Genomic DNA, 23530 nt, shown 5'->3' with positions numbered 1-23530 from the left:
CATGAGATCACAAGGTAAGCATGTTGCGGTTGAGAGGGAGAAAGGGCAACAAAGGCAAGATTTGCCATGAGAATGACCCCTTTCTTCTGAAATAATCATTTTCCACTTGAACTAAGGGTGTTTGCATTGTTTTTTGTTTTTCTTTTTTTGGTGCTGATTGTGCTATTCAGCAAAGCCTTCTAAGAAAACGTCTTTACTGAAGATCATTTACACAATAAGATCATTCCTTTACAACCCAGGGGTTGTTGCTGAAAGGAATATCATTATATTTAAATGGCACCTTTCTTTTCCAAAATCACCGTTTTTGTCTAGCCTGCCTTCTTTAATAGGGACAGACTTTTGCCAATTCAACAGTAAATATTTCTGAGTTGAAAGATTCAGACCTGGATGAGATCTTGTAAATGAAAACCCTCTCAGCAGCAAAGTATTCATCTGTCATCTTCTTCCAAACAATCATTTACACTCAGCTCTTCATCACTTGGGAAAGTGATGTTAGGAGACTGCTTGTTCTTCTTCTTGTTCTCTTTCTCCCCTTCACCTTCATTTCCTCATTATTATTATTATATTTGTTTTATTTTGTTAGTATGTTTGGTTTTGTTCTCTGTCTCCCCCTTTTAGACTGTGAGCCCACTGTTGGGTAGGGACTGTCTCTATATGTTGCCAATTTGTACTTCCCAAGCGCTTAGTACAGTGCTCTGCACATAGTAAGTGCTCAATAAATACGATTGATGATGACGATGATGATGATATTTGTTAAGTGCTTTACTTTGTGTCAAGTGTTGTACTAAGCACTGGGGTAGATTCAAGTTAATCACGCCGGACACAGTCCTGTTCTACATGGCACTACATTCTAAGTAGGAGGGAGAGTAGACATTAAATCCCCATTTTACAGTTGAGGAAACTGAGACCCAGAGAAGTGAAGAGTCTTGCCCATAGTCTTAGAGGAGGCAACTGGCAGAGCAGGAATTAGAACCCAGGCCCTTTCTCTCTCAGGCCCATGCACTTTCCACTAGGCCAAGCTGCTTAATCCACTGGGTTTGAGAATTAAGAGTATTGCTTAAGCATCATCAAGATCTATTTGAAAATGTTTTAGCGCATGTTTTACTGGCACCGGCAGTTGATCAAGGATGAATTTAAAAGTAGTAAATGATGCCCTGCATTTCACACAGTTTACACCTGCTTCTTTGCCAAGCTCTTTGCAAGGGCTCCAGGGATTCCACATCCTGATTGATTCTATCTTGAACTGAACTGCTTTTACCATATTTGGCCTAGTGGAAAGAGCATGAGCCTGGGGGTCTAGAGACCCAGGTTCGAATCTCAGCTCCCCCGCCGGTCCGCTGCGTGGACTTCGGCAAATTACTTAACCTCTCTGGACCTCAGTTTCTTCATCTGTCAAATGAGGATAGGCTCAACTGGGGTCCCATATGGGGTAGGGACTATATCCTTTCTGATAATCTGGCATCGTCCCCTCCTCGAAATATTAATATGTGCTTAATAAATGCCATAATTAGAAAATATTCTCATAATGATTTATTTTGGTAGAAAGGCTGCCTCGACTAAGCCTTCCTTTCCCCTTCTTCTACTCCCTTCTGCGACACACTGACTTGCTTCCTCTATTCATCCCCACTCCTAGCCCCACAGCACTTACTTACATATATGACATTTCTTTATTTATATTAATGCCTGTCTCCCCCTCCAGACTTTAAGCTCACTGTGGGCAGGGAATGTGTCCGTTTATTGTTATATTGTACTCTCCCAAGGGCTTAGTACAGTGCTCTGTATACAGTAAGCACTCAAATACAATTTAATGAATGAATGAATGAATAGACATGTGCTCCCTCATTAATTGACGAATCCGATGACAAACCAGGGTTCACTTATATTAAGCCTTCTCCTACCTCATATCTACACTGTAGGACTTGTCTACTGAGTTCTAAAACCATCAAAACCATCAGCTCCTTTTGGCATATTCGTTCATTCAACTCATTCATTCATTCAATCGTATTTATTGAGCGCTTACTGTGTGTACAGCACGGTACTAAGCGCTTGGGAGAGTACAATACAACATAAAAAGTCACACTCCCTGCCCATGACTAGCTTACAGTCTCAAGAGAATATGAATCTGTCAAACGCGGGCATCCTGAAAACTTTTCTCTGCTCTCTGGCATTGTGCTGAAACTAGGGTTGCCATTCGACCTGTCAGAGATGACATGTCTCTTTGTGGATGATAAAAAATCAATACTCCAGCGCTTGATGGAACTCCTCTGTAGGTCGATTCAGAATCACTGCTGCATTTGGGATTAAGTCCGAGAGATTGATTTGACTAAAGTGCAATTAAGGTCCCAACTTTGGGTGGTCGAACAAACGAACTACTTTAAGCTGTGCTGGCAGGGATGGGATTCCATTTAGCCAGAGATGTGTGGCCTGCATTCTATCCAGGCAGATGAATATTGCGGAAAGAACGCTCCCTAACAATAGCATTCCATCCACATTGTGCAATGAAAACACATGTTGTAAGAGACTGACCGCTGATGACTAAATCTCCAAGTTGAGGCTTTGAAGAATTTTTACCTGCTCTGCTAAGAGCTGATGGGCCCTTACATCACCTTGAGTGAAAACGGGTTTGTGACATAGTCAGACATGGGCTGAATTAATGGCATGAGAGCAATCTCACTGAGAGAAGCAAATGACTGGACCCACAATTCCTAGCCAAAATTTTCCGGATCCTTCTAGGCTATAAATATCATCATCACTAGTATTACGAAGGCAATGTCTCATTTTCATGTAGACGTCTTCGTATATGAATTTTAGGGTCATTTTCTCTGGGATATCAAAAAGCTGAGGATCACTTAATAATAATTGGGGCAACTGTTAAGTGCTTACAGTATGCCAAGCACAGTACTAAGGACCAGGGTAGATACAAGGGAACTAGGTGACACACACTCCCTATTCCACATGAGGCTCACAGTCTAAGCAAGGGGGAGAACACAAATTGAATCCTCATTTTACAGATGAGGGAGGTGAGGTACAAAGAAGTTGAGCAACTTAGCAAGGTCACACAGCAAGCAGGGGCAGAGCTGAGATTAGAACCCTGTACTCTTTCCACTAGGCCATGAGGCTTCTCAATCGGCTACTTTGTTGAGATTGAATCTGTCAAATGGATGGCATGTGCATTGTAAGGTTATTGCAGAACCTGGATAGGTTATTCTTTCCAGTTCCTCTTAGTTTATGGATCCAGACACAGACCTAAATATCTCTGTTCTCTAAGCAGATTGCCAACCTACTCACTGCACCTCAAGCTCATCTATCTCGCCACCAACCTCTCTCCAACATCCTGCCTCTCTCCTGGAATGCCCTCCCTCCTCATATCCGACAGACAATGACTCTCCTCACCCTCAAAGCCTTATTGAAGGTACATCTCCTCCAAGAGGCCTTCCCTGACTAAGGCCTCTTTTCCTCTTTTCCCACACCTTTGTGTCACCCAGATTTACTCCCTTTATTCCCCACCCCCTCAGCCCCTCAGCACTTTGCACATATCTTTAATTTGTTTATATTAATGTCTGTCTCATCCTCTAGACTGTGAGCTTGTTATGGGCAGGAAAAGTGTCTGCCAACTCTGTTGTACAGTACTCTCCCAAGTGCTTAGCCCAGTGCTCTGCACACAGTAAGAGCTCAATAAATATGATTGATTCAGAGAGAAAATAATGATAATGATAATGATAATAATAATAACAATAATAGAATCAGGCATTGGAAATGGAAACTCTTAAATGGCTCTTAAATGGCTCCTCCACTGGTGCCACAGTCACCCTAGCCTTGTTTTTTTGTTTTGTATTTTGTTTTTTTCTTAATGGCATTTGTTAAGTGCTTACTATGTGCCAGGCACTGTATTAAACACAGGGCTAGATACAAGGTAATCAGATCGGATACAATCCCTGTCCCACATAGAGCTCACAGTCTTAATCCTCATTTTACAGATGAGGTAACTGAGTCCCAGAGAAGTTTAGTTCATTCATTCATTCATATGTATTGAGTGCTTACTGTGTGTAGAGCACTGTAATAAGCACTTGGGAGAGTACAATACAACAATAAACAGACGCATTCCCTGCCCACCACAAGCTTACAGTCTACAGTATGCGACTTGCCCAAAGTTACACAGCAGGTACGTGGCGGAGCCGGGATTAAACCCGGGGTCCTTCTGACACCCAGGCTTGTGCTCTATCCACTAGGCCTTGCTAAGAGTTATCTCTGAGGACTCCTCTCCCTCTGTACTGATGTTCCTGGTTGGTATGGGCTCAACTCTTGGTAGGCCCCAGATTAAGAAAGCATGGGAGGGATGATGGTAACTTGCCAAGAGACAGACCCCTCTGCTAAAGTTCGAGACTGTAAGCCCGTTGTCTAGACCGTGAGCCCGTTTTTGGGTAGGGACCGTCTCTATACGTTGCCAACTTGTACTTCCCAAGCACTTAGTACAGTGCTCTGCACACAGTAAGCACTCAGTAAATATAATTGAATTCATGAATGATGCCCTTGGTGACTGTAGAAAGAAAAGGGTGGAGGAAAGAGGGGAGAGTCACCAAGATGAATCAGGCGAGAGATCCTGGACTGAAGAGAGTAATTTTTTAAGCCCCAGTGATATGCATCCCCTGTGAACTCCTGAAGAAGCCCTCTGCTATGAAGTACTCTAGACATGAAGAGAAAAGGGAGAAGAAACATTCTGAGTCCCAGGCAGGACTGACGCATTGGTAAAGGAAACCCTAATGATGATGATGATAATATGATAAGAATAATTACGGTATTTCTTAAGTGCTTACTATGTACACAGCACAGAGCTGGAGTAGATACGGAGTAATCAGGTTGTCCCATGTGGGGCTTACACTCACTCACAGTCTTAATCCCCATATTTACAGTTGAGGTAACTGAGGTGCAGAGAAGTGAAGTGGCTTGCCCAGTAAGCCCAGGAACAAGATCGTAAGTTGGCATGATTGGTATAAGTATCAGAATCACACTTCACCTTAATCAGAGAACCCATTTACCATAATTAAAATTAAAAAGCCGATCTACCCCTATCTCTTTGAATGGAAAATAATTCATGAATGAGAGAAGCGGGCATTGGAGGGAAAAAAAAAAAAGAAATGGCCATGGAGACAGAATGCTTGATTGACGTGATGGTCTACAGATGCTCAAAGAATCCAGGGTAATATGTGAAGCTGCCTGTGAAAATTCTGTCTAAATGGCTGCCATTACATAGAACCACCCGGAAGATAAACACAGCCAAGTCAGAAATTAACCCCAAATCCAGGCACATGCATAATTATGATGATCTTGGTATTCGTTAAACGCTTACTATGTGCCAAGCAGTGAAACTAAGTGCTGGGGTAGATGGAAGCTAATTATATTGAACACCGTCCCTGTCTCTCATGGGGTTCACAGCCTAAACAGCAGGGAGAACAGTTCATTAATACCCATTTTACAGATGAGGGAACTGAGGAACAGAGAAGTTATGTGACTCACCCCAGGTCACACAGCAAGCAAACGGCAGAGCAAGTATTAGAATACAGGTCCTGTGGCTCTCAGGCCTTTGCTCTTTCCAATACATCACACTGCTTCATCATAGATAGTCCAGCCTCTCTGACACCTCTGAAGCCAAATTCTGCCTTGATTTTATGCTATGCAACTCAACTACACCCTGGGCAATACAAGCTCTTATCTATAGATTAGAAATGAACAGGCATTAGGTGGAAATTTATAGGACCAGTTCAATATCATACAAATCAAAGTGAAGAGCCAAAATGGTTGTAAGAGAAAATATAATAATAATGGCATTTATTAAGTGCTTACTATGTGCAAAGCACTGCTTTAAGCGCTGGGGAGGTTACAAGGTAATCAGGTTGTCCCACGGTGGGCTCACAGTCTTAATCCCCATTTTACAGATGAGGGAACTGAGGCACAGATAAGTTGAGTGACTTGCCCAAAGTCACACAGTTGACAATTGGTGGAGGCAGGATTTGAATCCATGACCTCTGACTCCAAATAATAACAATAATAATTATGGCATTTGTTAAGCATTTACTATGTGCAAAGCACTGTTCTAAGCACTGGGGAGGATACAAGGTGATCAGGTTGTCCAATGTGGGGCTCACAGGCTTCATCCCCATTTTACAGATGAGGTAACTGAGGCACAGAGAAGTGAAGTGACTTGCCCAAAGTCACACAGCTGACAATTGGCGGAGCCGGAATTTGAACCCATGACCTCTGACTCCAAAGCCCGTGCTCTTTCCACTGAGCCACACTGCTTCTCTATATCACCAAAGTGTTAGGCAAGAAATGTCTTTACCTGATTATATACATAGGAAACACTGAATTTTGCTATTTCCCAATAAAGCATTTGTGAATAACGTCACATCTTGGAAAGAGTGGAAAACATGTAAATGACCAAATATAAAAGTCAGAAAATAGAAGTCCAAAGTACTTACATTATTGCATTCTCCCAGGAAATACAATGCAAATCCATCGGCCTTTGTAGCTGCCAAAGTAACATTAAAATCCACGATTATTCACAGAGGCAAGAAACAAATGAATGCTGATGATTTGATGAGGTAAAACCACAGACACTTTTAACTGGGGATTGAATACCAATCACAAAGAAAATTTAAGGAAAACAGGCTAGGGACTTTGTAGAAATGATTAGATCAAGAAAGAATATTGTTATTTTTGGCAAGTTGGTAACAACTCTTCTGGTATTACTGGAAAGCTTTGCGGGCATGACACGGTGACAGTCTTATTCTAGTTGAACCACAAGGCTTTGTGCTGTGACTAGCTCTTTAGAATCGGTTCCTGCATCCCCTTGTCCTCAAAGAGAGCAGATCAATCAATCGATCAATCGTATTTATTGAGCGCTTACTGTGTGCAGAGCACTGTACTAAGCGCTTGGGAAGTACAAGAAGTACAAGAAGCAGATAATATAGAGCTGAGGAAGAGAGATTGTGGCACTCTTCTAAATGTAAAGTTTCTTCTTGAGGACTTCACATGGGCTGATTGCTTTTCTGTGGTATTATACTCTCCCAAGCATGTGGTATACAGTGTTCTGCACAGAAGGAATGCTCATAAAACAGCATTGATGATGTCAATGGCTTCCTGAGGAAATACAAACTCCCCTTGAAGAAATTAAATATAAAACAAAAAAACCCACAAAAAGATGTAGTTTCTTTCCATAGCCACCTTATGTCAGCAAGGAGCCAGTAATCATCCCCCTCCAATAATTGATCAGGCTAAATGCTGAGTCCCACATAGTAATAATAATAATAATAATAATAATAATAATAATAATAGTATTTGTTAAGCACTTACTATGTGCAAAGCACTGCTCTAAGCACTGTGGGGATACAAGGTGATCAGGTTGTCCCATGTGAGTCACATTAAGTCACAGTCATAAATCCCCATTTTACAGATGAGGTAACTGAGGCACAGAGAAGTTAAGTGACTTGCCCAAAGTCATACAACTAACAATTGGCAGAGCCAAGATTTGAACCCGTGACCTCTGACTCCAAAGCCCGGCCTCTTTCCACTGAGCCACGCTGCTTCTCTACACTCTAGACCACAAACAATCTTCTTCATGCCCTCCTTTTCCTCAAAATGTTGCCTTTTGGCATTCCCTTGTAAACGATCTCGAGAGATGGGCATCGGCAGGGGGGTGATCTGGAATGTAAGCGCTTAGTACAGTGCTTGGCACACAGTAAGCGCTCAATAAATACGATTGAATGAATGAATGAAAACAAGAGAGGGAGGGCAGTCCAGGCCCAGGAGGTGATCAAGTGCCTGGGTTGGAGTGAGAAGGTATTCAACTTTAGAGGCTTCATTAGTACTTTGGTTCTTTCTTTTCTGAGAAAGGTGTTGGGGAGATTGCCAAATTATTTCTGGTGATAGAGGAACTGGATCAAAATATGGGGACCACCCAGGATTCATGAATTGTGAACGCCTGGAGGGACAAGATCTGTGTCTAATTCTTCCTTGTGTACTCTTTCCCAGTACTCAGCACAGGTCTCTGTGCACAGTAAGCGCTTATTAAACACGTTCGTACAACATCCTCATTCGTATTTCGGTTTGGATGAGCATTTCCTAATGCAGATTTTCCATTTCCTCACTGCCTCGTTGCTCAGCTCAGAGTTGATCACAGAACATCTTGACGTCTCACTTCTGAGAAGCAGGCATCGTCGGGGTTACTTCCCAAACTGCGTCCTATGGGTCATGTCTCCTGATGGGCCCCTCTTAATACTGTGCAAGAGGTTTTGAACTGTCCAGGGAGTCCATCACCATCCGATCGACTTGCATCTTTCTTTGTGCTCATCCATCCACATTCTAAAGAACTCCTAGGCCCAACTTTTAGAATACTTGAGTTCCTTCTTCATGTCCAAGTTGGCTAACTTTTCGGGACTCCATCCCATCCTCTTCAACCAAACAGCACCCATGTCGCTCTGGACATTTGTCATATCCCAGCTTGAGGAATGCATCAGCCTCTTCACCTGTTTCCTTGGCCTCCATCTCTCTACTTTCCACTCCAGACCACTCTCTGCTGCCCTGGATCATTTTTCCAAATGAATACTGAATCGCCTAGACTTTGGGAAACCAACCCTACAGGGGGATAGCTCTTATTCCAACCAGTCTGTAAAACACAAAATCCCCTGCAACAAGAGTGTGAATCCAGGAGAAAATGTTTCCATCTTACCGATTTTAATGATGCTACTCAATTCATACAGAAGCAGCTGGTTGTCTCCTCCTGTATCCAGTCGTTGCTCTATGTAGCTGTTCAGTTCGTAGACAACTCCTTGCATATTTGTATCCTGGTACTTTTGAAATATAGATGTATGTGAAAAAGAAACACAACAACACACAGTTAAGAACTGACAGACGTAGGTTCAGTTGAAAAGGCTTTTCTTGGACTAACACACAAATGGTGCTTTGGACGTGCACCTCTACTGAAAGGGAAGGGCATTAAGAGTGGGAAGTGGAAAGGGCCTCGTTGGCTCCTAATAATAATGATAATAATAATTGTGGTATTTTCAAGAGCTTACAACCAGGCACTGTATTGGGTTAGGAGTTTAATCAATTGACATTATAATGTGGGTACAATACTGGCTCCAAGTCACTGGTTTCTACAAATGGATTTAATATTCTAGCCCCATGAAAGGGTTCAGGAGGGCATTTTCACTTACCGAATTACCACCCCGTGGGAAGGGGAAATAAACAATTAAAACGTGATTATGTTTCAGTCAACGGTACCCATGAAACTTTTAAGTAGAACAATTGCAAGTAGCCATGTGCTTTTTGTAACTTCAGAATGCTGTGTAGTCGGGGCCTATGTCTAGGACTAGAGCAAATTCTCTACCAGAGCGAATTCTCATTTCTTGGCATTCATCTGAAATCTTATCTTAAAAAGCCCAAGAACAGGCTCCCTGGATTTGACAGGTGGCATTATTTGGAAGGAAAGCTGATGGGATTTGATCAGATAAGTTCCAAACCAAAGAAAGAGGAACAATCAATGAAGAAAAGAGACAATTCTGTTTGTTGTGCCACGTAAGACAGGATCCCCCTCCAACATCACCTCGCTACTCTCCTACTACAATCCAGCCCGCACACTTCGTTCCTCTAATAACCCCTCACTGTGCTTCGATCTCACCTATGTCACAGCCGGCCCCAAACTCACATCCTGCCACTGGCCTGGAATGCCGTCCCTCCTCAAATCTGACAGACAATTAATCTCCCCTCCTTCAAAACGATATTGAAGGCACATCTCCTCCAAGAGGCCTTCCCTAAGTCCCCCTTTCCTCTTCTCCCACTCACTTCTGCATCACCCTGACTTGCTCCCTTTGTTTTTCCCCCTCTCAACCCCACAACACATACTCATTCATTCATTCAATCATATCTATTGAGCACCTACAGTACGGTGTGCAGAGCACTGTACTAAGCGCTAGGGAAGTTCAAATCGGAAACGTATAGAGACGGTCCCTACCTAACAACGAGCTCACAGTCTAGAAGTCTAGAATACACAGTATGCATTATATACATATCTGTCATTTTATTTACATTAATGTCTGTCTCCCCACCTCTAGACTGTAAGCTCATTGTGGGTAGGGATGTGTCTACATTTCATTCAATCATATTTATTGAGTGCTTACTGTGTGCTAAGCACTTGGAAAGTACAATTAAGCAACTGATGGAGACAATCCCACCCAACAACGAGCTCACAATCTAGAAGTGGGGGGACAGACACCCAAGCAAGTAGATAGGCATCAGTAGCATCAAAATAGATATATAGAGTTATAGATATATACACATCATTAATAAAATGAGTAGAATAATAAATATGTGCAAATATACACAAGTGCTGTGGGGCGGGGAGGGAACTAGAGCAGAGGGAGGGAATGGGGTGATGGAGAGGGGAGAAGGAGCAGAGGAAAAAGGGGGCTCAGTCTGGGAAGGCCTCCTGGAGGAGGTGAGCTCTCAGTAGGGCTAGTTTGGTGGATGTGCGGAGGGAGGGCATTCCAGGCCAGGGGAAGGATGTGGGCCAGGGGTCGATGGTGGGACAGACGAGAATGAGTCAAATGAGGAGTTTAGAGGCAGAGGAGAAGAGTGTGCGGGCTGGGCTGTAGAAGGAGAGAAGGAAAGTGAGGTGGAGGGGTGAGGGGATGGGAGCTTTGAAGCCAAGAGTGAGGAGTTTTCACTTGATTCGAAGGTTGACAGGCAACCACTGGAGATTTTTGAGGAGGGTAGTGACATTCATTCATTCATTCATTCAATCGTATTTATTGAGCGCTTACTGTGTGCAGGGCACTGTACTAAGCGCTTGGGAAGTCCAAGTTGGCAACATCTAGAGACGGTCCCTACCCAACAACGGGCTCACAGTCTAGAAGGGGGAGACAGACAACAAAACGAAACATGTGGACAGGTGTCAAGTCATCAGAATAAATAGAAGTAAAGCTAGATGCACATCATTAAGAAAACAAATAGAATAGTAAATATGTACAAGCAAAATAAATAGAGTAATAAGTCTGTACAAATATTCATTCTATCGTATTTATTGAGCGCTTACTGTGTGCAGAGCACTGGACTAAGCGCTTGGGAAGTCCAAGTTGGCAACATACAGAGACATGCCCAGGGTGTTTCTGTAGAAAGATAACCTGGGAAGTAGAGTGAAGTATAGACTGAAGTGGGGGGAGACAGGAGGTTGGGAGATGCATTTGGGTTGGGTTAGTTGTATTGTACTCTCCTAAGAGTTAGTACAGTGCCCTACACACAGTAAACGCTCAATAAATACTATCGAATGAATGAATTAAACAAATGAGTGTAGGCTGTGGATGGGTGGCTTTTCCCACACCCTCTGCAAGTCCCCAGGTGTGAGCAGGGAAGGCGACGTGGCCTAGTGGATAGAGGATGGGCCTGGGGAGTCAGAGGACCTGGGTTCTAATTCCGGCCCTGCCAGAAGTCTGCTGTGTAACCTTAGGCAAGTCACTTCAATTCTCTGAGCCTCAGTTACCACATTTGTAAAATGGGGATTAGGAGTGTGAGCCCCACGTGGGACAGGGACTGTGGGCAACCTGATTAACTTGTGTCTACCCCAGTGCTTAGAACAGTGATAGGCACATAATAAGGCACTTAACAAGTACCATTATTATTATTATTATTAATAAGGCGGGGGCCACTGGTCTCTTTGGCTTCACTGTGTCCCAACTCTCACATCTGAGGGGGAGCTTGGATTCACTTAATGAAAGTCCCCTCAAAGTTCTTGGGTCATCCATGGGGTCTCCCACTCAATAATGATAATTACGATACTTGTTAAGTGCTTATTATGTGCCAAGCACTGTGGTAAGCACTGGGGTAGATACAAGATGATCAGGTCCCTGTCCCACACGGGGTTCAACTCTAAATAGGATGGAGTAGGATTTCATCCCTATCTTACAGATGAGAAAACTGGGGCCCAGAGAAGTGAAGTGACTTGTCCAAGGTCAAACAGCAACCAGGTAACGGAGCCGGGGTTAGAACCCAGGTCCTGTGACCTGGGTGGTGCTTTTTCCACTGGGCCACTCGGCTTCTCCCCCTTGACCAGGATGAACACTTATTTTTGAGTATTCTGGATCACCACAAGAGCAATAATGGGGTTTGAGGAATAGCTTTGATTTTGAGGGCTAGTGAAAGGGCAACAGCCTTCAAAGCAGCAGCAACCGTCCCATGCTTGCCATCAGAGACGCACCAAAATCCATCTCCACCTCAAGTCTCGAAGCTGACCTCTCCCCCACGTCCTGTCTCTGGCCTGGAACGCTCTCCCTCTTCATATCCGACAGAAGATTACTGTCCCATTTCAAAGCCTTATTGAACGCACATCTCCCACAAAAGGCCTTCCTCGACTAAACCCTTCTTTGTTTTTCTCCCACTCCCTTCTCTGTCACCCTGACTTGCTCCCTTTATTCATCCCCCATCCCAGCCCCACAGTAGTTATGTACCTATCTGTAATTGATTTGTTTATATTAACGTCTGTCTGTCTCTCTAGACTTTAAGCTCATTGTGGGCAGGGAATGTGTCTGTTAATTGTTATTTCATACTCTTCCAAGAGCTTAGTAAAGTGCTCTGCACACAGTAAGCACTCCATAAATATGATTGACTGACTGAAAACCAATCTCTAATACAATGGTACCCACAGGTGAAAAGAAAATCCCACTGAGAAGCAGTGTGCACTAGTGGAAAGAACACCATCCTGGGAGTAAGAGGACCTGGGTTCTAATTCCTGCTCCACCAGCATTCTGCTGTGTGATTTTGGGCAAGTTATTTCACTTCTCTGTGTCTCAGTTACCTCATCTGAAAACAGGGATTAAGACTGTGAGCCCTGTGTCGGACAGGGGCTGTGTCCAACCTAATTACCTTGTATCTACCCAAGCGCTTAGTTCAGTGCCTTGCACATTGATAGAGCTTAACAAATACCATAAAAAAAAACAAAGATGCTTTTTAATCGACCCAGACCATTCAAAATTTGGTCCATATTCAGGGACTCTTTTGATTGCTAAACTACTGAGTACTCAAATATCACTCAGAACTCAATTTACATATCGTGAATTTGAGTAGCTCTTGACATAAAGCACTAGAGCATTATATTCAACTCTGAATATAATTTAATAGACTATATTAACATAGCAGTTAATTTCCCTTGGACCACAAGAGAGCTATGCGTTTGGACAACAGATAAATAAGACTATCTTTTCATTAGAGTAGAAATATCCAATTTGTGAATAATCTACGTCCAACATAATGGCTGTGGTATTTGCTAAGCGTTGTTTGTGTGCCAAGCATTATACTTGTGATGGAGAAGACATAATGTAGCCAGACTGGGCACTGTCCCTATCCTGTGGGAGGCTCACAGCCTAATGGGGAGGGAAAACAGGTATTCCCATTTTATAGATGAGGTAACTGAGGCACAGAGAAGTCAAGAAGCGCCAGGAGGAAGATTCTCAACACTGAGCCCCCTCCTTCATCTCCCCCTTTTCCCCCTCCCCATCCCCCCGTCTTACCTCCTTCCCCTCCCCACAGCACCTGTATATATGTTTGTACATATTTATTACTCTATTTTACTTGTACATATTTACTATTCTATTTATTTTATTTTGTTAATATGTTTTGTTTTGTTGTCTGTCTTCCCCTTCTAGACTGTGAGCCCGCTGTTGGGTAGGGACCGTCTCTAGATGTTGCCAACTTGTACTTCCCAAGTGCTTAGTACAGCGCTCTGCACACAGTAACGCTCAATAAATACGATTGAATGAATGAATGAATCAACACTGGAGTCCAGAGGATAGTATCGCAGGGGAGTGAAGCCCTCTATACCTGAATGTGTGGATCGGCCACAGATCTTCCTTGTGTCCAAAAATCCTGAGGGAAGGACTTGGATAGGGTGAAACTAGGTCCTGTGACACCCCGAAAGAACATGGGAAAGGCCCAGAAGAACACGATACCATGTCTAACCAGATTAGTTTGTATCTATCTCAGCACTTAGTACAGTGCCTAGCACATAGTAAACACTTAACAAATATCATAACCCCCACCCCCGTGGCCCCCCTAAAAAAGTGCAGCATGGCCTAATGGAGAGAGCATGGGTTCTAATCCCATTTCCACCACTTGTCAGCTATGTGACCTTGGACAAGTCACTTCACTTCTCTACGCTTCAGTTCCCTCATCTGTAAAATGGGGATTAAGACTGTGAGCCCCATGTGGGGCAGCGACTGTGTTCAAACTGATTAGCTGGTAATTATTATCTTTATTATCTACTCCAGCACTTATAGCAGTGCTTGACTCATAGTAAGCGCTTAACAAATACCATCGTTATTATATGCATCAAGGAGGATCAGTGTGATGTGCACATATTTAATGCGATTTAATCCATGGCACAGGTGAGAACGGGGAGGGTTTGAGAACCCTAGTATGGAAAGCTGAGTATCAATCAAATCAATTGTATTTATTGAGCACATACTATGTGCAAAGCACTGTACTAAGCACTTGAATGAGTACAACAGAATTCACAGGCACATTTCCTGTCCATAACGAGTTTACAGTCTATAGGACAAGCTACTACTACTATTTCTACTACTCCTACTTCTTACCTAAATACTATCTGGCCCTTCCAGAACAAGGATTGGGGAAAGCCTGGGAAACAGTTAGGATTTCCCTGCCTCATATATAATAAGATTGCCATACCTAGGACTGTATCTGTCTCAAGTGAACTGAGAGACTATAAAAATAAAACTCTATCATTTAAAAAACCATGGGTTTCCGAACAATTGGGAGTAAAGAGCTTCTAAAGTGAAAAAAAATATCTCCGCTTTTTCCATACACCTACTTGTCAAATTTTGAGTTATAAATGTTTTTGAGGAATGAATGTCCATTCGTTGTGGGCAGGGAAAGTGTGACCAATTAATAATAATAATAATAGTATTTGTTAAGTGCTTACTATGTGCTAAGCGCTGGGGTAGATACAAGGTAATCAGGTTGTCCCACGTGGGGCTCACAGTCTTAATCCCCACTTTACAGATGAGGTCACTAAGGCACAGAGAAGTTAAGTGACTTGCCCAAGGTCACACAGCAGACAAGTGCCAGAGCCAGGCTTAGAACCCACGTCCTCTGACTCCCAAGCCTGTGCTCTTTCCACTAAGCCACGCATTGTACTGTGCTCTCCCAAGTGCTTAGTACTCTGCACTCAATAAGTGCTCAATAAATATATATTTTTTCTCAATGTTATTTGTTAAGTGTTTATTACAGGTCAACTACTATTCTAAGCACTGGGACAGATACAAGCTAATTGACATGGGACTTCCAGTCTTCACCCCCATTTTTACAGATGAAGTAACTGAGGCACAAAGAAGTGACACCTGTATATATGTTCACAGAACCTATATATATGTTTGTACAGATTTATTACTCTATTTATTTTACTTGTACATATTTACTAGTCTATTAATTTTGTTAACGATGTGCATTTAGATTTAATTCTATTTGTTCTGACGACTTGACACCTGTCCACATGTTTTGTTGTCTGTCTCCCCCTTCTAGATTGTGAGCCTGTTGTTAGGTAGGGACCGTCTCTATATGTTGCCAACTTGTACTTCCCACGCGCTTAGTACAGTGCTCTGCACACAGTAAGCGCTCAATAAATATGATTGAATGAATGAATGAATGAAGTGACTTGTCCCCAGTCACCTAGCGGACACGGGATTGGAACCTAGGTCATCTGAATCCCAGGCCCGGGCTCTTTCCACTACATCAATGTCATAATCCAGTATTGTTTCCAAAAAGGCCTTCACGGTGTGCTGTTTGAGAGCGAGTTCAACACCTGACATTCCCCTGCTGCCCTGGCACGAGCGTGCCAGAAGGCACCGGCTCAGGAAGAAATAAATGGACATGCAGGGAGACCATCTGTGCCCAGATGGCCTGCATTTGGATTCTGCGGAGGGGAACTACCCAGGTGTGCTTCCAATAAAAACGTCTGCTCGATGGATGGGTCAGGAATAGAGGCTTCCCCTGCCTGGCGTGTTAGAATTCACATTACAACTCCTTGGGACTCAGAGAAGCAGATTTTAAGCCCATGAGGCTTGCCAGAAACTAATTTGCCTGTGTCTCTAGGCAAATTAGAAGTTGCATTGCCTAGTGGAAAGAGCACAGCCCTAGGAGTCAATGGGAACTGGGTTCTAATAATAATAATAATGATGATGGTATTTGTTAAGCACTTTATAGTAAGTTTATATACTATTCTATAGTAACAGTACTAATGATAGTAATGATAGTAGTGGTACTAGTAATAATAATAATAATAATGGTATTTGTTAAGTGCTTACTATGTGCTGAGCACTGTTCTAAGCACTGGGGTAGATACAAGGTAATCTGGTTGTCCCACATGGGGCTCACAGTCTTACTCCCCGTTTTACAGATGAGGTAACTGAGGCACCGAGAAGTGAAGTGACTTCCCCAAAGTCACACAGCTGACAAGTGGTGGGGCCGGGATTAGAACCCATGACCTCTGACATCGCAACTCTGTCACTTACCTGCTGTGTGACTTCGGGCAAGTCACTTCACTCTTTGGTGCCTCAGTTTCCTCCTCTGGAAAAGGGAAATTCAATACCCGTCCTCCCTCCAATTTCAACTGCGAGCCCCACGTGGGACAGGGAATGTGTCCTACCTGGATAACTTGTACGTCCCCAGTGCTTGACACATATTCAGTGCTTAAGAAAAATAATAATAATCATAACAATCTCCAGAACTGGACAAGATCCCTTCTGCCTAAATAGAGATTCAGATCCCCAGTCTTTCATTCATTCATTCATTCAATCGTATTTATTGAGCGCTTACTGTGCGGAAATCCCAGAGTTTAGCAGTTCCTCTAAACTGTAAGCTCACTGTAGCAGGGAACGTGACTGTTATTTTGTTGGGTTGTACTCTCCCCAGTGCTCAGTACAGTGCTGTGCACACGGTAAGTGCTCCATAAATACACCATGCTGGGCAGCAGCAGCACGGGAGAGAGTCGAGGGCAGAGACTCAAGTTAACTGCACGGAAGGAGGCAATGGTAAACCACTTCCATATTTTTACCAAGAAAACTCTACGGATATACTACCAGAATGATTGCAGGTGGAGGTGGGGCGTTCTGGGGGAGATGTGTCCGTGGCATCGCTACAGGTCAGAGACGACTCGACGGCATAAGACAGGACAGTAGTAGTAACAATAATATTAGCCATTGTAGTATTAGTAGTAGTAGCCAATAGCAGTAGTCTGTGAGCCCCATGTGGGAGAGCGACTGTGTCCAGCCTGATTTGCTTGTATCAGCCCTAGTGTTCAGTAGAGTGCCTGGCACATAGTAAGTGCTTAATACCACAAATGCTATTATCATTAGTAGCAGTAGAAATAGTAATATTAATAGTCATAGTAGTAGCAGCAACAGTAAAATTAGTAGTAGTAGTAACATGAGTAGTAGCAGTGGTAGTAATAGTAATAGTTATATACTATAGTAAAAGTACTATACTATACTATATAGTATATAGTATAGCATATACTCTACTATATACAGTATATACTATACTATACACTATATAGTACATATACTATAGTATATAGTATACATAGTATAGTATATGTACTATATACATATAGTATACATATATACTATGTATACTATATACTATAGTATACATAGTATAGCATATAATATATATAATATATATAGTATAGTATATAGCATATATACTATACTATATATACCATATACATATAGTATATATGCTATACTATGCATACTATATACATATAGTACATATACTATACTATATATACTATATACATATAGTATATATGCTATAGTATATAGTATGGTATACTCTATACTATATACAGTATATACTATACTATATACAGCATATACTATACTATATACTATATAGTATGTATACTATAGTATATAGTATATATAGTATAGTATATGTACTATATGTATATACTATAGTATACTAGTATAGTGTATAATATATATAATATACATGGTATAGTATATAGTACATATACTATACTATATATGCTATATACAGTGTAGTATGTAGTATACTATACTATACACACTATATACATGCAGTATATATTATACCATATATACTATATACATATAGTATATATACTATAGTATATAGTATAGTATATACACTATAATATATATATATACTATATACATATAGTATATATACTATAGTATATAGTATAATATATACTATACTATAGTATATATACTATAGTATATAGTATAGTATATACACTATAATATATATATATACTATATACATATAGTATATATACTATAGTATATAGTATAATATATACTATACTATATAGTAACAGTACTAATGATAGTAATGATAGTAGTGGTACTAGTAATAATAATAATAATAATAGTAATAATAATAATAATAATGGTATTTGCTAAGTGCTTACTATGTGCTGAGCACTGTTCTAAGCTCTGGGGTAGATACAAGGTATTCAAGTTGTCCCACGTGGGGCTCACAGTCTCAAATCCCCATTTTACAGATGAGGTCACCGAGGCACAGAGAAGTGAAGTGGTTTCACATCACTAAGCCATGCTGCTTCCCTTAATAGTAGTAATAATAGTATTTATTGTGTGCAGAGCACTGAGAGGGGCTCCAAAGAGGCTCCAGGCTCCACCCTGGCATCCCTGTGGCAGTGTAAAACTGTGCTTTTGTTGTCCTGCAGAGAAGCCTTTCTGTCCTGTAATGCTTTTCTCCCTGCCCATAGTTCCAGCTGGAGAGACGCAGGGAGCAGCTGGCGAGGTCATGGGTTCGAATCCTGCTCCACCACGTGTCTGCTTTATGACCCTGGGCCAGTCACTTAACCTCTCTGAGCCTCAGTTGCCTCATCTGTAAAATGGGGATTAAGACTGTGAGCCCGGCGTGGGACAACTTGATCACCTTGTATCCCCCGGGCCAGCGCTTAGAACTGCGCTCTGCACATAGTAAGCGCTTAACAAATGCCATCATTATTCTTCTTATTATGTAAAATTTGCACTGCCTATGAGAAAGGAAAACGGTAAATCGAGGCCCCAGCCTGCTCACCCATTAGCTGAGATGAACCTCTTGCTGGCCTGACTGCCACTTCTGGCTTCCACCAGGGACTTGGCTTATAGGAGAGGCAGAGTCCGCTGGCCCCGTCGACTGCCAAGTGCGGGAGCTTTCCCGGTGAGAAGAGTTCCCTTCTTTCCGGCCCTTCTGGTCCTGATAAGCGCTTAGTACAGTGCTCTGCACACAGTAAGCGCTCAATAAATACGACTGAATGATAAGTCTTGCCCAGGAAGCCCTGTCAGCAGCAGGAAGACCATGAGCCCTGCGATGAGCCTGCCGTGCCAATGCCAGAGAGAGCAGAAGGAGAACCAGAAGGTGCTGTCTTCTTATGCCAACGGGCACCTGGCCCCATTCCCCTCCCTGACTCAGCTAGATGCCAGTTTCGCTCAGAAAGGACCCTCAGTTATTATGAAATGAAACTCTGTGGCCACACGGAAGACCTCAGGTCTGGGGGGCAAAAGACCTGGATTCTAATCCCACCTCTCTATCTGTTCTACATGCATGACCTTGGGCAATACACTTCACTTCTATAAAATGGGTTCAATACACGCTCTCCCTCTTGCTTTTTCTTTCTTAAAATATGGCATTTTTTTTAAGTACTCACTACGAAACAGGCACTGTACTAAGCATCGGGATAGACACAAGCTAATCAGATAATAATAATAATAATGATGATATTTGTTAAGCACTTACTATGTGCCAGGCACTGTACTAAGCCCTGGGGTGGATACAAGCAAATCAGATTGGACACGGTCCCTGTCCCATGTGGGGCTCACAGTCTCGATTTCCATTTTGCAGATGAGGTAACTGAGGCACGTGGAAGTGAAGTGTATTGACCAAAATCACACAGCAGACAAGTGGCGGAGCCGGGATTAGAACCCATGACCTTCTGACGCCCAGGCTCGTGCTCTATCCATTAGGCCATGCTGCTTCCGCGTTCCCCATGGGGCTCACAGTCTTAATCCCCATTTTATAGATGAGGGAACCGAGGCACTGAGAAGGGATTTGACTTGCCCAAGGTCCCACAGCAGACAAGTGATGGAGCAAGGATTTGAACCCAGATCTTTCTGACGTCTAGACCCATACTGCGTCCATTAAGCCATGCTGCTTCCTTCGTTAACTGTGAGCCCCTTGTGGGATGGTGACTGATTTGATATTCTTTATCTCTTCTAGTACTTTGTTCAGTGCTTGGCATGGAGTAAGAATTTAACAAATACCACAAGTCTTAGGAATGTAATTTGTAAATGTCTAATATATTCACATCTGTACATATGTAGAAGCAGCATGGCCTAGTGGATAAAGTAAGGGCCTGGGAGACAGAAGGATCTGGGTTCCAATCCCGGCTCTGGCACTAGTCTGCTGTCTCACCTTGGACAAGTTGCTTAACTTCTCTGGGCTTCAGTTCCCTCATATGTACAGTGGTGATGAATACTGCGAGCCCCACAGTCTTGCGACAGAGACTGTGTCCAAACCGAGTAGCTTGTATCTACCCTGGTGCTTAGAACAGTGCGTGGCAAGTAGTAAATGCTTAAAAAATACCATAACTTTTATTATGTAGACAAGGCAAAATCAATCAATCATCATTGGTATTTACTGAGTGTACTGTTTGCACAGCACTGTAGCAGCGTGGCTCAGTGGAAAGAGCACGGGCTTGGGAGCCAGAGGTCCCGGGTTCTAATCCCGGCTCTGCCACTTGTCAGCTGTGTGACTTTGGGAAAGTCACTTAACTTCTCTGGGCCTCGGTTACCTCATCTGGAAAATGGGGATTAAGACTGTAAGCCCCATGTGGGACAACCTGATAACCTTGTATCCCCCCCCAGCGCTTAGAACAGTGCTTTGCACATAAGCAGCGGGGCTCAGTGGAAAGAGCCTGGGCTTTGGAGTCAGAGGTCAAGGGTTCAAATCCCAGCTCCACCAATTGTCAGCTGTGTGACTTTGGGCAAGTCACTTAACTTCTCTGTGCCTCAGTTACCTCATCTGTAAAATGGGGATTAAGACTGCGAGCCCCTGCCGTGGGACAACCTGATCACCTTGTAACCTCCCCAGCACTTAGAACAGTACTTTGCACATAATAAGCGCTTAATAAATGCCATTACTATTATTATTATTATTAACAAATGCCATCACTGTACTAAGCAGTTGGGGGAGTACAATACAACTGAATAGGCAGACACATTCCCTACTCACAATAATAATAATAATAATAATGGCATTTATTAAGCGCTTACTATGTGCAAAGCACTGTTCTAAGCGCTGAGCACTGTTCTAAGCACTGTTCACCCCTTCCTTAAATTTAGGAGAAATGGTGGTTTACACAGACACTCAATTGAACTGATCCTCATTTTCCATGTGATGACCCTGGGGTGGTCTTCACAGAAGCTTCCTTTCACCATGCAGGCTCAGGAGGAAAAGGCTTAGTGGGAAATTTCGATAACCAGCTCTCAAATTTCAGCCTTTTCGGGGTTCAAGGAAAGGGAATTGTTTCTTTTCTTTTCAGTCTGATTCAATAACGTCTAGCCCAATGTCATGTTCTACAGCTCTGTATGAATGAAAAAATGCTTCTATGTTTAACATGTAGTCAGGAAATGCAATGCATTAAGCCATTCACTCTATAATAATAATAATAATTGTAGTATTTGCTAAGTGTTTACAATGTGCCAGGCACTGTACTAAGCATTGGGGTGAGTACAAGCAGATGGAGTTGACACAGACCCTGTCCCATGTGGAGCTCAAAGTCTCAATCCCCATTTTATAGATGAGGCAACTGAGGCCTAGAGAGGTTAAGTGACTTTCACAATGTCACACAGCAGACAAGTAGCACCCACTCTCCATCTACAGTCTAATGACCATGTCTTCTCCTAAAGGCATCTTGAAGATTTGCTTTAAAAAATTCAGGTTTCTAAATGTCAATATGATACCTTACCAATTTATTAATTAACACTAAAGGTATCTAAAAATGATAATGATAATAATTTTATTATGTGCCAAGCCCTGTACTAAGCCCTGGGGGAGATATGACGTAATCAAGTTGGGCACCGTCCCTGTGCTACGTGGGGCTCACAGTCTTAATCCACATTTTTCGGATGAGGTAAGTGAGGCACAGAGAAGTTAAGTGGCTTACCCAAGGCCACACAGTACATAAGTGGTGGGGCTAGAATTAGAACCCACATCCTCTGACTCCCAAGCCCGGGCTCCAGACACACATCCTCCAAAATCACCCCACTGGCAGTGCTTGGCTCATAGTAAGCACTTCACAAAAACCATAATAATTATTATTATTATTCTTGGGTATGATTCTGGGGATCTGAAAGTCAGCCTGATTAGCAGCTGCCAAGAAGAGCTGGAGAACGCTTTTTCTTTCACCCTGTTGCCACTTGCCAGCATTAAGAAACTCCCCTGAGAAGAACCAGCCTGGGAGGCTGGAAAAAAGCATGAAATTTGGCTTTCTCCGCTGGCGTCAGGGTACCTCAGTCAACTCCAGAAACGCCGATCATGCCAATCCGAGACGATCCGCACCGCATCGGCTTCGTCTTGCCTCCACTCAAAAGCGATTTTCACAAGGAATATTGCTCATCGTCTGTGAATCCTTATGCCCCTGATACAGGCACAGCTGGTACAGCTTTCCAGAAAGCCTGGAATTGAATAAGTCCTTCCCTGGGAGTTTTCAGTGCTGAGTGGCGGGGCACTCCATTAAAATACCGTGGAGGTTTCCTTGGTTTTAAGGCTGAGCCTGGGAGTAAGAAGGTCATGGGCTCTATTCCTGGCTCTGTCACTCATCTGCTGTGTGACCTTAGGTGAGTCATTTCACTTCTTTGGGCCTCAGCTACCTCATCTGCAAGATGTGGATAGAGACTGTGAGCCCCACAGAGGACAGGAACTCTATCTAACCTTTGTATTCGCCCCAGTGCTTAGTACAGTGCCTGGCACATAGTAAGTGCTTAACAAATACCATAATAATAACTATTATTATTAGTCAATGCAATTAACTGAGCACTAAACGTGTGCAGGGCACTGTATTCATTCATTCATTCGTATTTTATTGAGTGCTTACTGCGTGCAGAGCACTGAACTAAGCACTTGGGAGAGTACAATTTAGGAATAAACGGACACTTTCCCTGCCCACAAAGAGTATTAAGCACTTGGGGGAGAAGCAGCGTGGCCTGATGAAAAGAGCATGGGCCTGGAAATCAGGAGACCTGAGTTCTAATCCTTGCTCCGACAACTGCTGTGTGACCATGGGCAAGTCACTTCACTTCTCTGGGCTTCAGTTTCCTCATCTGTCAAATAGTGATTCAATACCAGTCTGATTTAGACTGTGACCTTCATGTGGGACAGGGATTGGGTCCAATGTGATGATCTTCTATCAACCCTAGGGTTTAGAACAGTG

At 42.9% G+C, this 23530-nt stretch overlaps 1 protein-coding gene across 6 annotated transcripts in view; it reads right to left on the bottom strand.

Annotated features, from left to right (window-relative positions):
• PDE10A (phosphodiesterase 10A) overlaps positions 1-23530 on the bottom strand; it is a 596079-nt gene that overhangs the window by 99448 nt on the left and 473101 nt on the right. For all 6 annotated transcript variants that reach the window (XM_038769179.1, XM_038769195.1, XM_038769187.1 and 3 more), the window contains exons 4-5: positions 8726-8846; positions 6477-6526 (exon numbers count right to left, since the gene is read on the bottom strand). In XM_038769179.1, the coding sequence (XP_038625107.1) occupies positions 6477-6526; positions 8726-8846 (171 nt within the window). The remainder of the gene's footprint in view (positions 1-6476; positions 6527-8725; positions 8847-23530) is intronic.

This window comes from Tachyglossus aculeatus, chromosome 2 (genome assembly GCF_015852505.1).
Source record: "Tachyglossus aculeatus isolate mTacAcu1 chromosome 2, mTacAcu1.pri, whole genome shotgun sequence".
Lineage (NCBI taxonomy): Eukaryota > Metazoa > Chordata > Mammalia > Monotremata > Tachyglossidae > Tachyglossus > Tachyglossus aculeatus.
The sequence above is the reverse complement of the archived record's forward strand: the minus strand, read 5'-3'. Positions and strand labels throughout refer to the sequence as shown.